General features: G+C 49.1%; 1 protein-coding gene across 1 annotated transcript in view; it reads right to left on the reverse strand.

Moving 5' to 3' along the window:
- Positions 1 to 496: 496 nt before the first annotated feature.
- Positions 497 to 16974, reverse strand: part of TXNRD2 (thioredoxin reductase 2) — a 64109-nt gene continuing 47631 nt past the window's right edge. The window contains exons 16-18 of the mRNA XM_077920671.1: positions 13669 to 13766; positions 8046 to 8264; positions 497 to 928 (exon numbers count right to left, since the gene is read on the reverse strand). Coding sequence (XP_077776797.1) covers positions 8141 to 8264; positions 13669 to 13766 — 222 coding nt within the window. The 3' untranslated portion in view covers positions 497 to 928; positions 8046 to 8140. The remainder of the gene's footprint in view (positions 929 to 8045; positions 8265 to 13668; positions 13767 to 16974) is intronic.

Below are 16974 nucleotides of genomic sequence, written 5' to 3' on the forward strand. Positions count from 1 at the left end.
TTTGGGGATGCCTGACTTAGAGGAAAAACAAGATTACATCCAAGATAGTAGAGTAGAAGTAGGGACACGGGTGGCGCTGTGGGTTAAAGCCTCAGCGCCTAGGGCTTGCCGATCAAAAGGTCGGCGGTTCGAATCCCCGCGGCGGGGTGTGCTCCCGTTGCTCACTCCCAGCGCCTGCCAACCTAGCAGTTCGAAAGCACCCCCGGGTGCAAGTAGATAAATAGGGACCGCTTACTAGCGGGAAGGTAAACGGCTTTCCGTGTGCTGCGCTGGCTTGCCAGATGCAGCTTGTCACGCTGGCCACGTGACCCGGAAGTGTCTGCGGACAGCGCTGGCTCCCGGCCTATAGAGTGAGATGAGCGCACAACCCTAGAGTCTGTCAAGACTGGCCCGTACGGGCAGGGGTACCTTTACCTTTACCTAGTAGAGTAGAAAATGGCACTATGCTGCTGACATATTCGGGGGGGGGGGGCAGTTACTACAAATATTAACCACATTTGCTTGGCAGGTAAGAGAGTATGTTTATTTTTCCATAAGGATATGCACCATAAATATAACGGGATCTGTTGTGTTGAGGAGGGTCCCAGCAGATCATCAAGACTTGTGCAGTCCAATGTGTGGTTTAATACACAAGCTGTCATTAGCTGGTATCCGGGGAAAGGGGTGGGGGGCAGCTGGCCAGACAGCATTTATTTGTTTGGTGAACTCGCACACACATTTTTCAGTTCTGCACACACACACAGGAAATAATCCGAATCATCCATCAGGCCATTCAAGTCAACGTTAGCCTGGCCGATATTGTTACAATGAGGCCATCCCTGGAGACCACGAGGCGGAATCCATCAGGAAAGGAGCAAATCCCTTTTTGTTTCCATCCGTCCTGCCTTGCCGTCAGTTCCATCCCGTCAGCATAAATCCAGATTGACGTCTATGGAAAGAAAAGAAAAAAAGAAGGGGAGAAATAGCCGACGAACAACAACACCGAAGATTCGAGTTCGGTTTCTGAGAAGCCCTCTAGGAGGCCTCAGTATCATGATGCTAAAACAACAGAAATAAAAGACTTGCAACATAAAGGGATCAATTAAAGGAAGGAGCTTTGGATAGAGATGGTGAGGATTAGCTTCGTACCCTGCGTGTAACTGTGTATGGTTCCCCCCGCCCCTCCGGTTTGGCTGCAGCAAAGCGTCCTTTGGTGGTCTCACGACAGGAGAGGGAAATCGATTTATCTCCAAGGCCCACAAGTATACAAACAACTGGATAGGGCTGGCCCACCCATGAGGCAAAGTGAGGTGACTGCCTCAGGTGTCACAATCCAAGGGGCAGCCGATGCCATTGTAGATCTTTATTCCCCCCTGTTTCTGACACAGATCTTCACTCGCCCTTTATCTCCTAGCGGGGAAGGGGGAAACCATTTTGTGATGCGCCTCCGGTGCCAAAATGTCGTGGAACAGGGTGGAATCTTTAGCTAAAATAATGCAAAAGGTCTCTTCATCAGAGGCTGAATGCAGGGCAGGAGGAATCAGGAGTGCCGAGGCCACGCTGCGGCAACGAGGCGTTCTGTGCCAACCTCCCAAAACCAGACCAAACCAGAAAAGGTGAAGCTTCAGACTGGTGCTACTGGGAAACAGATGCCCGACTTATCATTTTAATATCGCATTTAGGAGCTTCCGGATTACCTGTTTATTGAGCGTTCGTCCTGATTTGCTTGCCAGGAAATTAAGACGGTGTTGCGTCAAAGCAAGGCTCACTCTTTTCCAGGGCATCTTCCCATCTTTTTCCTTATGGCAAGAAAGTCTCGGGAAGCAGGCTGGTTGTGCAAGGCTGTAACTGCACATGACCTGAGTTTGCTGGGATGTGACTGAACCCCATCTGAATACAGGGGTGCCTGGGAGCACCCTCTTTTTCCATGGACAAAACCTACCAGGCAATGGAGGTTTTGTACTCCAATGGAGTACAAATAAATTTGCACTGTACTGAGTCAGACCATTGGTCCATATAGCTCAGTATTGCTGACACTGACCGGCAGCAGCCCTCCAGGGTTCTTTCCCCTGTCTGGGACCTTCTGCAAGCAGAGCAGGGGCTTTGCCACTGAGCTACGGCCCTCATGGGAGAATCCTGTGTTCCCGTGTAATTGGGAGTAAGCCCCATTGAGTTCAACACGACTGACTTCTGAGTAGACAGGGTTAGACTTCTGCTGGAAGTTCGCAGCCGGATCTTCCGATCAAATCGCTGGCAAGAGTTGCCTTTGCAGAAAGTCAAGCAAGAGGAGCTTTTTTTAAAAAAAAAAAAATTTGATTTGGATTTTGCCATCACGGCTCAGTTAATTATTTTCTGCTAAGCAGACAAACCGACCAACTAGGCATCTGCCTTGATTCATCTTAGGGAACATCTCCCCCTGCTGGCCAAGACGGAAATAAGAAAGGAATTAGGAAAGGAATGAGGCAAAAACTTAGAAGGGCCGTTTTGCTTAAGGAATAAGTAGGAGCTGCAACCGTTGTTGTTGTTGTTCTGCCCATCTGACTGGTCTGCCCCAGCCAATCTGGGCAGTTTCCAACAAATTAAAACATTAAGCACAGTGAAACATCAAACATTAAAAACTTCCCTGAAGAGGGCTGCCTTCAGATGTCTTCTAAAAGTTATTTATTTACTTGACATCTGGTGGGAGGGCATTCCACAGGGCGGGTGCCACTACCAAGAAGGCCCTGTGCCTTGGCTATGGCTGTATGCCTCTGAATATCAGGGTGAATGAGTAAGAAAACCAGGAGGGAGGGGGAGGGAAGGGAAGCATGGGCAACTGGCCAGCTGGCACCCTGACCAGGAGGGCTCTGTGCTGCAACATCACGCTGCAGACTGCTTCCCTTGTTTTCCAGCTGTTGTCAACAACAGACGGCCCAATGAACCTGTCAGACCAAGGTCCATTCAGTCAGGTATTATCTTCCATGGTGAGCAATGCATGGCTTTAAAAGCCGATCAAACAAATTAATGGAGGATCAGTGGCTATGACTCGTAATCTGGTGAACCGGGTTCGCTTCCCCGCTCCTCTACATGCAACTGCTGGGTGACCTTGGGCCAGTCACACTTCTGTGAAGTCTCTCAGCCTCACTCACCTCACAGAGTGTTTGTTGTGGGGAAGGAAGGGAAAGGAGAATGGTAGCCGCTTTGAGACTCCTTCGGGTAGTGATAAAGCGGAATATCAAATCCAAACAACAACAACAACAACAACAACAACAACTTCTTCTTCTTCTTCTTCTTCTTCTTCTTCTTCTTCTTCTTCTTCTTCTTCTCTTCTTCTTCTTCTATCAGCCACGCTGGCTGTGTTCTCCCTTCACTGTCCGAGGCAGCGTGCCTCTGTAGACCAGTTGATTGGAATCACAAATAGGGAGAGCACTGTTGCACTGCAGTCCTGCTCGCAGGCTTCCCAGAGGCATCTGAATTTTTATTTTTATTGGTGGCGCTGTGGGTAAAACCTCAGCGCCTAGGACTTGCCGATCACATGGTCAGCGGTTCGAATCCCCACGGCGGGGTGCGCTCCCGCCGTTCGGTCCCAGCGCCTGCCACCCTAGCAGTTCGAAAGCACCCCCGGGTGCAAGTAGATAAATAGGGACCGCTTACTAGCGGGAAGGTAAACGGCGTTCCGTGTGCTGCGCTGGCTCGCCAGATGCAGCTTGTCACGCTGGCCACGTGACCCGGAAGTGTCTGTGGACAGCGCTGGCTCCCGGCCACTAGAGTGAGATGAGCGCACAACCCTAGAGTCTGGCAAGACTGGCTCGTACGGGCAGGGGTACCTTTTACCCTACCCATCTGGCTGGGTTTCCCCAGCCACTTTGGGCAGCTTACAGAATATATAAAACATAATAAAGCACCAAAGATTAAAAACTTCCCAATACAGGACTGCCTTCAGATGTCTTCTAAAAGTCAGATAGCTGTTTATTTCCTTGACATCTGAAGGGAAGGTGTTCCTCATGGAGGGCACCACCACCAAGAAGGCCCTCTGCCTGGTTCCCTGTAATTTCACTTCTCACAGTGAGGAACAAGCAGAAGCCTTTGGAGGAGGACCTCAGTGTCTGGGCTGAACAATGAGGGTGGAGACGCTCCTTCAGATATACTGGGCCACTATGAGAACAGGATGTTGGACAGCTGTGGGCCTCTGACCAGAGAGGCAGAGCATAACCATCATGACTACTAGCCACTGATAGCCTTTTCCTTCATGGATTTGTCTAATCTTTTTTAAAAATCCATCTAAATTGGTGGCCATTCCTGCCTCCGGTGGCAGTGAGTTCCACAGTCTACCTACGCACTGCACGAAGAAGTGATTTCTGTTATCTAGCCTGGAACTTCCAACATTCGCCTTCGCCGGATGTTCATGAGCTCCAGTGTTACGTGAGAAGGAGAGAAACCATTCTCCAGCCACTTGCTTCCACAACATGCACAATTGTATAAATGCCTATCCCCCACTTCCGACTCGCAGAATTAAAAAGTCCCGAATGCAGGGGATTGCTCCAACTTTGTGGCTCCCCCAAGGGTGGAGATACCTCCCTGTTTTGTGCACGGATGGTGTTGTTCTGGATCCAAATTAGAGAACGCAACTGCTCTTGGCACACAGGATGCGATATTCGGCTTGATGAGACACAGCCCCCACGCAGAAACCAGGATGCGGCGAGCAAAAGAGCCACGGAGCTGGCTGAAGTTTCATTTCCTGATTCTACGGCTTGCCTCTTCCGCAGCGGAGCAAAATCAGGATGTTTACTTTACCCTATCTGCTCTTTCGATCCCAGCCACGAAGCCTTGATTTTAGCAGAATGCTGCTCCGCCCTCCCTTTCACAACCCCTCTGAGAGAACAAAGGCTTCCTTATCAATGGAATTAAAATTATGCCACGCTAAAAAAATGAAAATGAAAAAGGGTCGCGTTTCATAAAAGGCAGCCGGGCTCCACCAGCAGTAACCTTGAGCTGCCGAGTTTGTTTAAGATCTTTCAGGCCTAGAAATAGGGATGTAGAAGCTGTCTGGCACAGAATCAGGCCACTGAGCCATCTCAGCTCAGTAATATTTACAACAGGAATGGGAAAGATGTAACCCTCCAGATGTTCTCGGATTCCAACTGCCAAGCATGACCAAAAATTGTTGGCATCAGAGTGAGCCTTCGGGGTTGAAGTCAAACCACTGGAGGGTTTGCTGCAGCTGTAGAATCCGATAAGGGAGAGACATGTTTTGCTGCAACTGGGGCAGATGATGGCGTCTGGCTGCTTCAGATGCTCAATGGCGTTTCTTGAAAGACCTACATTGGCTCCCAGTACGTTTCCGAGCACAATTCAATGTGTTGGTGCTGACCTTTAAAGCCCTAAACAGCCTCGGTCCAGTATATCTGAAGGAGTGTCTCCACCCCCATTGTTCTGCCCGGACGCTGAGGTCCAGCGCTGAGGACCTTCTGGCTGTTCCCTCCCTTCGAGAAGCAAAGCTACAGGGAACCAGGCAGAGGGCCTTCTCAGTAGTGGCACCCGCCCTGTGGAACACCATCCCACCAGACGTCAAAGAGAACAACAACTACCAGACTTTTAGAAGACATCTGAAGGCAGCCCTGTTTAGGGAAGCTTTTAATGTTTGATGTAGTACAGTATTTTAATATTTTTTTGGATGCCGCCCAGAGTGGCTGGGGAAGCCCAGCCAGATGGGCGGGGTATAAATAATAAAATTATTATTATTATTATTATTATTTCTTCTCATTGTGCTCCTCCCAGCAGCCATTCCTGCTCTGGACACGACCTGACTGCCTGCGGTCATCTGCAAGGGATTCCCACATGGCGGCGGGGACGTCGCCAGCCGACATGAATGTCTGTTTGCAGACATTTTTGTAACACAGAGCCAGTCTGCCAACAGGCCTGGTGCCAGGAGCCAGCTCCCCGTAGCGTACGTCCTTGCGGATCCTGCCACCTTCCATTCTGTATGCATGGCCAGGACAGCGTAGACATTGCTGAGACAGGGGTGTAAACGTGCTGGGGTGTTAGAATTCCTGCTCCATGACTGCAGTCATGGCATTGTTGTCTTTCACATGACGGTGTATGTTTTGACTCCACTGAGTGGGAAGTGACAGAGACAGGATGTTTGTGGTACTGTGTTCCGTGAAGTGGGACTATTGTCCTTTGTTCTTTTTCTCTTTGCTGTCTGATACTAGAGAGAGAGGGAGCCATGTTGCAGTGCTCCGTGTATAAAGGTAAAGGTAAAGGGACCCCTGACCATTAGGTCCAGTCGTGGCCGACTCTGGGGTTGTGGTGCTCATCTCGCTTTATTGGCCGAGGGAGCTGGTGTACAGCTTCCGGGTCATGTGGCCAGCATGACTAAGCCGCTTCTGGCGAACCAGAGGAGGGCACGGAAATGCCATTTATCTTCCTGCCGGAGCGGTACCTATTTATCTACTTGCACTTTGACGTGCTTTCGAACTGCTAGGTTGGCAGGAGCAGGGACTGAGCAACGGGAGCTCACCCCGTCACAGGGATTCAAACCGCTGACCTTCTGATTGGCAAGTCCTAGGCTCTGTGGTTTAACCCACACCACCACCAGCGTCCCAGGCTCCGTGTATGTTTATATGTAAATAAAGTAATTAGCCCAAATGCTGAGTTGCTGGGGTCCGTTACGCATGATGCGCAAACTCTGTGGATCCCTAAGTGTGCTGGTGTCGGTTGGCATCAGTCGCTGTGATGTTTGGGCTGAAGAAAGCTTTTGAAGCTCCCGAACAAAAGACCAGGAGGGAGAGAACATGCCAGTCAGGCGTGTGTCTCTGCAAGGGTCCTACTCGAGTGTAGACTGAGCTCCGAACAACAGGGGTCGCTGAGACAGGGGTGTAAACATGCTGGGGATGTGGGGAATTAGGGGAGCATGTCTTTTTCGGAGGCTCTGCCCTGCCATGAGATAGGAGTGACAAACTCTTTCCCCCTGGTCTCCCAGAATCAAGAGAGGCATGCAGAGAGTGGAGGAGAGGTTAGCTTCATGCTGGCGCAGCCTCAGATTGCTTGGGGAAAACCCTGGAGAGGAGACGATTTAGGCAGCTGTGGGGAGGCTGGGACTCTCGACCTCAGCAACTGCGTCACAGAGGCAAGACCTGCCAGAGATGGGTGCTGCGCTCATTAGGCCTGACACTGCCGATCCTGTTTTTGCTAATAAAGAGTTAACTCCATCTTGCTCAGTGTGGTTTACTGCTGGCTCGAGCCTGTCACCTGGAGTAGCACACAGGCAACATGTCTAGCAGTCTTGCCCTCCATCCATTTGTCTCATATTCTTTCAAAGAGGTGCTGGGGCCTTGGAGCTGGATCTCAGGACTCGAGAGGTGCGGAGGGTGGCAACACAAGAACAGGGCCTTCTCTGCAGTGGCTCCCCGTCTGTGGAATGCTCTCCCCAGGGAAGTTCGCCTGGCGCCTTCATTATACTTTCAGGCGCTAGGCAAAAATGTCCCTTTTTAACCAGGCCTTTGGTTGACACCCTGAACTCTTTTAAAATGTGGCTCTTTTTGAAGGGGGCTTTGAGGGGGGTTATTGTTTTTACTTTGATTTTATATATTGTGATCTTTTATGTGAACTGCCTTGAGACCTCTGGGTATAGGGCGGTATACAAATTCAATAAATAACAACAACAACTCTCCCCCCCAAGACACACCCCTCACTGTTTGTGTCTGACTGGAATGAGTCATTGGAACAATGCCTTTTGCTTGTCTGGATGGAGGATAAAGGTGTCTATTGCACGCAAAAGCTAGCCTACTGCGCTACGGAAACATTTCACAGAATCACAGAGTTGTAAAGTTGGGTTCCAAGGGTCATCTAGTCCAACCCCTGCAATGCCTCGCCCAACAGCAGGCGTGTCACTTGCTCAGAAGGGAATGTGGCCTTTGAGCTGAGAAAGGTCACCCCCCCACCCTGTTTTACTGCTGTCTAAGCTAGTGGCTGTCACCATTCCATGTGGCAGGGAGTTCCACAGTTTAAGCATCCCGAAACACGTTCTCCTTGGACCCAAGTGAGACTAGGCTGAAGGCTGGCAAAATAAGGCTAAAGAAACCAACCTGTCATTTCTCAGTCTTCCAGCTGTTCTCTACTTTTCTTCAGATTCCTGACGCCGGGTGCTCTTTCGGTTGCTACCCAGGGATGGCAGCTAACCTCAGCAGCCGGTGACGGTAGGATCGGCCCCCGACCGCTTGGTGATGTGCAGTTTGGCAACTTCCTCTGCAGAGGTCGGGTGGATCCCAACCGTCTTCGCCATTTGGGAATAGGTAGCGCCACATCTACAAAGAAGGAAAAGGGATAAAACTGCGTGGACAGCGAAAGCCCTATTGAATCTTTCCTGCTACAGGATTACTGAATCAGCCTTTAAACCAGTAATTTACCCCTGCTTGGGCAGGAGAGCTTTAATGACACGTTTCCTCCTAGGAGCCAGAGCAACTGATCGCTAGTGTTTATTTCTTCTTTTACTGCAACTGCAAGAACAAAACAAACAAGTATGCAAGGAACTGTTTGGGCTGCAAAGGGGGAAATTTTTTTTAAAGGTTCCACAGGCAAGGAAATGACTTAGTAAAGGGGTGATCCAGTAATGTCAAAGGCTGAGTGAACAAGAAGCAGCTACAGTGGTACCTTGGGTTAAGTACTTAATTCGTTCTGGAGGTCCGTTCTTAACCTGAAACTGTTCTTAATCTGAAGCACCACTTTAGCTAATGGGGCCTCCTGCTGCCGCTGCACCGCCGGAGCACGATTTCTGTTCTCATCCTGAAGCAAAGTTCTTAACCCAAGGTACTATTTCTGGGTTAGCAGAGTCTGTAAGCTGAAGCGTATAACCTGAAGCATCTGGAACCCGAGGTACCACTTTATTTTAAAGGGTCAGGAGCAGAGGATCGTCAGCAACTTTAAGTTATTATTATTAAAAGGTAAAGGTAAAGGTACCCCTGCCCGTACGGGCCAGTCTTGACAGACTCTAGGGTTGTGCGCCCATCTCACTCAAGAGGCCGGGAGCCAGCGCTGTCCGCAGACACTTCCGGGTCACGTGGCCAGCGTGACATCGCTGCTCTGGCGAGCCAGAGCCGCACACGGAAACGGCGTTTACCTTCCCGCTTGTAAGCGGTCCCTATTTATCTACTTGCACCCGGGGGTGCTTTCGAACTGCTAGGTTGGCAGGCGCTGGGACCGAATGACGGTAGCGCACCCCGCCGCAGGGATTCGAACCGCCGACCTTTCGATCGGCAAGCCCTAGGCGCTGAGGCTTTTACCCACAGCGCCACCTGCGTCCCTATGTTATTATTATTAAGAGGCACCAAAATCCATTTCAAGGTCGCAATCTTATGCACGCTTTCTAGGAATCAAGTCCCATTGAACTGAATGGGACTGTGCTGGTTGTGGGGTTGCGATGGGGAAACACAGTGGTTTACTGACATCCATACAATACATTTTAAAGCACTGCTCTATCACGTCCCCCGGAGAATGCTGGGAACTTTAGCTCTGTGTCTCCTAAGAACTCTTGCCATATTGAACCAACGACAGCTCCCAGAATGCTTTGGGGGAAGCCACGGCTGTTAACAGTGGTATATCGGTGGTCTGAATGCATGGGGTGACTGTGACCCAGAAATGGAGGTTTAAATTCCATGTCCAGTTGACTGTGGAAGAGAAAGGCCTCGCGAAAGGGCCCTAACTTGGGAAGATCTGTTCCTGTGTCAGCATGATATCTTTCCCAATGATGCTGGCCCACAGGTTATGGACCGGCCTGAGGCAGCGGTTAAACTGAGAGGGCCTGGATAGCTCAGTTGGATAGAGCATGATGTTGATAATGCCAGGGTTGCAGGTTCGATCCCCGCATGGGACAGCTGCATATTCCAGCCTTGCAGGGGGTTGGATTGGATGACCCCCAGGGTCCCTTCCAATGCTACGATTCCATGATTCGGACCATTTTTAGACCCGAGTCCAGCCCTCACTCATCCACACTGGGTCTTAGGTGAATTCCCCTCAAAGCAAAGTGTAACTACAGTGGTACCTCGGGTTACATACGCTTCAGGTTACATACGCTTCAGGTTACAGACTCTGCTAACCCAGAAATAGTGCTTCAGGTTAAGAACTTTGCTTCAGGATGAGAACAGAAATCGTGCTCCGGTGGTGCGGCGGCAGCAGGAGGCCCCATTAGCTAAAGTGGTGCTTCAGGTTAAGAACAGTCTCAGGTTAAGAACGGACCTCCGGAACGAATTAAGTACTTAACCCGAGGTACCACTGTACTCTCCACAACACGCAATCTGCAATAACTTGTCTTGTTAAAGCAGATCCTTTGCAAAACAACAGAAACAAATCTTCATTTCCTATCATCCGGGACGAGATTTAGGTTTGATGAGGCCCACAGCTACTGAAGGTAATGGGGCCCTTTATATGTCCAGTTGTCCTTTGTCAACAACAAATTGTCACTGTTTTTTCGTGTTGAATATATGCTATATGGTAATTTATGGACCTAATAGGTATCTAAAGCCATTTGCACATAACAAAATATGTATTTTATCAAAGTCATTGTTGAAAAGTCCATGCAGAATGCAAAGTCTATGCAGAATGTAGGCACCCTATATATTGAAATGAGCAAACCAGTGATATTTTGGGGAGCAGGCTGGCATTCCTTACATCATATGAGCCAACACAACACAAAACATTGTTGCTGTATGTAGGTTTTATTTTATTTGTTTTTTATCTTATCTATTGAAAATGTACATCTAGGTTTTTTTTCCTTTACATTTTTTGGGGGCCCTAAACCATAGCTTGTTCAGTTTATACATAAATCCGGCGCTGCTATCATCCCATGCAGAAACTCAGCTTCCTTTCTTAGACCTTACTCCTTTCAGACGCTAGAGAGCAGCAGTGACAAGGAAAAGGAACCTGGCCCCAGGCACAGGGAGATTTCCCAAATGCTGCAAAAGCACCCAACCAGCCCTGGGATTTTTTGAAGAGCAAAGTTTCTCCGGAATGGAAATTTACCAAAATTGCTTATCTGCAGGAGCGCCTTCTCCCACTGTCCGCAAAGAGCACTGCGGTCCTCTTTTAGCAACAGTTTAAAGTAATTAGAACAGCCTCCCCTAACTTGTAGGTAAAGGTAAAGGGACCCCTGACCATTAGGTCCAGTCGTGGCCGACTCTGGGGTTATGGCACTCATCTCGCTTTACTGGCTGAGGGAGCCGGCGTACAGCTTCCAGGTCATGTGGCCAGCATGACTAAGCCGCTTCTGGCGAACCAGAGCAGCGCACAGAAACCCCGTTTACCTTCCCGCCGGAGCGGTACCTATTTATCTACTTGCACTTTGACGTGCTTTCGAGCTGCTAGATTGGCAGGAGCAGGGACCGAGCCACGGGAGCTCACCCCGTCGCGGGGATTCAAACCACCGACCTTCTGATTGGCAAGTTCTAGGCTCTGTGGTTTAACCCACAGCGCCACCCGCGTGGCCCCCTAACTTGTAGTTCACTCCAGATGTGGTGAACTACAACTCCCTGATGACTGGCCATGCTGGCCGGTGCTTATGGGGGGTGGATTCTCCAGCAACATCTGGTTGGGGGAGGCTGAATTTGAGAAACTCAGAGGGTGGGTAGAGCAAATCTGCAAGGTTTAAACGTTACTTTTATTTTATTTTAAAGCCACTTCTTACAATGCAATGTCTACTCAGTGGGACAGACTCCCAGGAAAGTATGCACAGGAATGCACTTTAATGAAATCAAAAGATGCCACAATTCAGTTTTTATTTCATTTTAAGGAACTGTTATTTTTAAGTAAGTTTTCTGGGGTATATTTTGAGGTATGTTTTCCCCAAAATATATATTCCTTTCATACGGTATTTTGGACAGAGAAACACATCGTGACATATGGAGACGTGTGAATTCTGAAGCCGCATGTTTCAGTCTGAGTACTGTTTTCGAGACGCGCCAACCAAACTCCTCCGCTATCCCAGCCTGTGATCAGCTATTTTGGGGTACAGCACACTTGGTTCCATAAACCTCCCTCCTGTGCCCCCTGGGGTAAAAGGTAAAGGACCCCTGGACAGTTAAGTCCAGTCAAAGGCTACTATGAGGTTGTGGCACTCATCTCGCTTTCAGGCCAAGGGAGCCAGCGTTTGTCCACAGACAGCTTTCCAGGTCATGTGGCCAGCAGGACTAAACCGCTTCTGGCGCAATGGAACACCGTGACGGAAACTAGAGTGCACGGAAACCCCGCTTACCTTCCCGCCGCAGCGGTACCTATTTATCTACTTGTGCTGGTGTGCTTTCGAACTGCTAGGTTGGCAGGAGCTGGAATCGAGCAACAGGAGCTCACTCCATTGTGGGGATTTGAACCACCGACCTTCTGATCGGCAAGCCTAAGAGACTCAGTAGTTTAGACCACAGTGCCACCCTCATCCCCTGTGCCCCCTAACCCTATAAAAAAATATTATTCATAATAGGGTTGCATGAAGCACTAACAAGACCGAATTCAAAACAGTAACAATTAATTGCACGCTTATTCAAAATCCAGAACTATTTAGTTTAATTAATGCAACAAAACTGATGAATCTGATCCAGTCTGATAATCATTTATTCTGCCAGTGCCCTACTGCTGCATCCTTGTCTCTTAGCACCCTGCTAGGTAACCCCACGGATGCGGGTGGCGCTGTGGCTTAAACCAGAGAGCCTAGGACTTGCCAATCAGAAGGTTGGCGGTTCGAATCCCTGCAACGGGGTGAGCTCCTGTTGCTCGGTTCCTGCTCCTGCCAACCTAGCAGTTCGAAAGCACGTCAAAGTGCAAGTAGATAAATAGGTACCGCTCCGGTGGGAAGGTAAATGGCGTTTCCGTGCGCTGCTCTGGTTCGCCAGAAGCGGCTTAGTCATGCTGGCCACACGACCCGGAAGCTGTACGCCGGCTCCCTCGGCCAATAAAGCGAGATGAGTGCCGCAGCCCCAGAGTCGGCCACGACTGGACCTAATGGTCAGGGGTCCCTTTAACTTTTAGGTAACCCCACACTTTCCAGGAGGTGGGACCCCTCAGTTCTGATGTTGCCGGACTGCAATCCTCGCCAACTCTGCCTATTGGACCTGCTGGAAGTTGAACAACATCTGGAGGGCTGCAGGTTCCACACCTCTGGTTTAGTGAAAACTACCCCCCCACCACGGTGCAGATTTAAAAGAAAATATGACCATCCCCTCCAAAGCTTTGATGCTTCTTCCTGCAAGCCTCCCCACGAAACGTAATCAAAAAAAGCTTTTAGATTCCCCCCCAAATCTCTTTTAAAAGAAAGGCTTCTGCATATTTCAGCGATCATTTATTATCCTGAAAACATAAAGCTTTCCCCTTTGCTGCACTTTGAAGAGTTAACAGCTGGGTAGTGAAATGGATTTTTTTTTTTTTTTTGGAGGAGGGCTGTACGGTTTGCCAAGAAACATATTTCATAAACATAAATGCAAAAAACCTGGTACATCCGTCACTAAGCCCAACATTTTATTAATAAAGAAAGGCCATATTTTTTTTAAAAAACGAAAATCTAGGAAACGAGACATAAAAGTAAATGGAAACATGGGCTTTTTTTTGAGCACTGCCAAAAGCTAAACCGCTATCTTTCATAATCTTACGGTGACTTAAAAGAGAAGGCTTTCGGAAAACTCCAGGAAGGGAGCGGATGGGGTGGAGGGCAGAATTCTTGATCCCACTTACTTGATTCCAAGGGCAAATCCTTGAATAACTTCGCCGGCGTTTGGGCCAATGAAATGAAGGCCGAGGATTCGCTCTTCTTGCTGGCGTAAGCACACCATCTGAAAGCAAAACGGGGAACAGCAGGAGACTGTCAGAAGAAGACACAAGAAACTGCCTTCTGCTGAACACTGGTCCATTGAGATCAGTTCTGTCTGCACTGGCTGGCAGTGCCTTCGCCAGGGTTTCAGACATGGGACCTTCCCAGCCTGACCGGGAGACGCCAGGGACTGAATCTGGGGCCTTCTGCAAGGTGGATGCTCTGTCACTATCAGAGGATAGCTGACTATCTAGCGCGTCATACCATCAGTCCATCTAGTGCAGTGTTGAACGCACTGACTGGGCTGCATCAATAGGAGTATAGCAATTCTGGGCTGCATCAATAGGAGTATAGCATCTAGATCAAGGGAAGTAATAGTGCCACTGTATTCTGCTCTGGTCAGACCTCACCTGGAGTACTGTGTCCAGTTCTGGGCACCACAGTTCAAGAAGGACACTGACAAACTGGAACGTGTCCAGAGGAGGGCAACCAAAATGGTCAAAGGCCTGGAAACGATGCCTTATGAGGAACGGCTAAGGGAGCTGGGCATGTTTAGCCTGGAGAAGAGGAGGTTAAGGGGTGATATGATAGCCATGTTCAAATATATAAAAGGATGTCCTATAGAGGAGGGAGAAAGGTTGTTTTCTGCTGCTCCAGAGAAGCGGACACGGAGCAATGGATCCAAACTACAAGAAAGAAGATTCCACCTAAACATTAGGAAGAACTTCCTGACAGTAAGAGCTGTTTGACAGTGGAATTTGCTGCCAAGGAGTGTGGTGGAGTCTCCTTCTTTGGAGGTCTTTAAGCAGAGGCTTGACAACCATATGTCAGGAGTGCTCTGATGGTGTTTCCTGCTTGGCAGGGGGTTGGACTTGATGGCCCTTGTGGTCTATTCCAACTCTATGATTCTATGATTCTATTCTATGACTGCCAGCAACTTCTCCATGGTTTCAGGCAGGGGACACCCGCAGGCCTGCCTGGAGATGCCGGGAACTGAGACTGGGACAGGCAAGACTGTTTGTCCACCTAGCCCTATACTGTCTGCTCTGACTGGCAGTGGCTCTCCAAGGTTTTCAGGGCAGAGAAAGTCCTTTTCAACCTGGGAGCATTCTGCATGCAAATCATCTCCTCTACCACCAAACTACACATTTTGCTTAGAATATAGGAAGCTGGCTTATTTGGAGGAGGACTATTCGTCCATCTAACTCAGTACAGTGGTGCCTTGCAAGACGAAATTAATTCGTTCCGCAAGTTTTTTCTTCTTGCGAGTTTTTCGTCTTGCGAAGCACGGTTTCCCATAGGAATGCATTGAAAATCAATTAATGCGTTCCTAGGGAAACCGCTTGCCAGGCTGGCGGTGCGGAGAAGGGCTTTTCTCCCCACCGCAAGCCTTCAGGACAGGTACGGGAACAGAGGGGAAGGCGCGCAGCGCTTTCCCTTGGTTCCCGGGGCTTGCGTGGGAGGAGGGTTTTTCCTCCCCACCGCCAACATTCAGAACAGCATTCTGAATGTTGGCGGTGGGAAGGAAAACCCTCCTCCCACCCCAAGTCTTCAGGAAAGCCATCCGATGCCGGGCGGCGGGAGGAGGCGTTCTCCCCCCCCCCCCGGCATCGGAGCTTCGTTCCGATGCCGGGCGGCGGGAGGAGGTGTTCCCCCCCCCCGCCCGGCATCGGAGCTTCGTTCCGATGCCGGGCGGCGGGAGGAGGCGTTCCCGCCCCGCCGCCCGGCATCGGAGCTTCGTTCCGATGCCGGGCGGCGGGAGGAGGTCCGAGGACAGTGGGGAAGACGCGCTGCGCTTCCCCGCTGTCCCGGAGATTTCCCTATGGGCTGTCGTCTTGTGAAGCAAGCCCATAGGGAAATTCGTTTTGCGAAGCGCCTCCAAAACGGAAAACCCTTTCGTCTAGCGGGTTTTCTGTCTTGCGAGGCGTTCGTCTTGCGGGGTACCACTGTACTGCCTACACTGACAGGCAGCCGTTCTCCAGGATTTCAGACATTTTCATTTCCCTTTTGATTTGTATACGCCTTTCTACAATACGATACACAAGGCGGTTTGCAAGCTGAAGAAACAACAAAATAGACAGCAAAGGGCACAGCGCCCAATAACAACCTGATTCAATACAAAAAAAAGTCATAATAAAAAGATAACTTTAAAATAAACAACTTGCAGCAAATAAAGCAATACAGTGGTACCTTGGTTCTCAAACACCTTGGTACTCAAATGCCTTGGTTCCCAAACACCAAAAACCCAGAAGTAAGTGTTCTGGTTTTTGAATGCTTTTCGGAAGCCAAACGTTGGCTGTTTCTGGGGCGCCTGCACTAATCAGAAGCTGCGCCTTGGTTTTCTAACATTTCAGAAGTCAAACGGACTTCTGGAACAGATTAAGTTAGGTGCTTTTGTTTTTGCTATTTATTTTGCGTTTTTGTTTTTGAGGCTTTTTTGGTTAATTTGTTTTTGTGACTGTGTGGAACCCAGTTCAGCTACTGACTGATTGATTGTGTGACTGCGGAAATGGATAAAAGCCCCCCATCCAAACAATGACTATCATCAGTGCAGGTAAGAAACAAAAAATAATTTTAATTTTTATCATCTACAATACTGTTTTATAGTACAGTACATAGATTATTGCTTTTATTTTATGGATCAATGGTCTCGTTAGATAGCAAAATTCATGTTAAATTGCTGTTTCAGAAGTTGTTTTTAAAAGTCTGGAAAGGATTAATCCGTTTTGCATTACTTTCAATGGGAAAGAGCACCTTGGTTTTGGAACGCTTTGGTTTTAGAACGGACTTCCAGAACGGATTAAGTTTGAGAACCAAGCTACCACTGTATTCAACAATCCATTGGAATATAATAGTAAACAATAAAATTAAATACCAGCAAATAATAATTAAGCAGTTCACACTTAGCAATTGAAGTGAAGAACTATAATCAATAAAAATAATGGCAAGTCACAATGAATAAAATACCACAAAACATACACAACCTTGGGGGGGGGGGGGCTGCCAACAGCAGAGGCAAATGTGAGCCTGGACAAGAGCAGAGCACCCTGGCACTGGGAAGACTGGGGTGGCAGTTTTTTGGCACCCTACCGAATCACCAGGTAGGGCAGAACTGCTATGGCAGTTTCCCGGCAGAGGGGGAGGTTGGTGCAGTGCAAACGCAGCAGCAAGGAGGCTGGATAGGCTCCGACAGTGCACTTGCCCCATGCCAGCCTCCCCAGGTAAGTGAT

Source organism: Podarcis muralis, chromosome 16 (genome assembly GCF_964188315.1).
Source record: "Podarcis muralis chromosome 16, rPodMur119.hap1.1, whole genome shotgun sequence".
Classification (NCBI taxonomy): Eukaryota; Metazoa; Chordata; class Lepidosauria; order Squamata; family Lacertidae; genus Podarcis; species Podarcis muralis.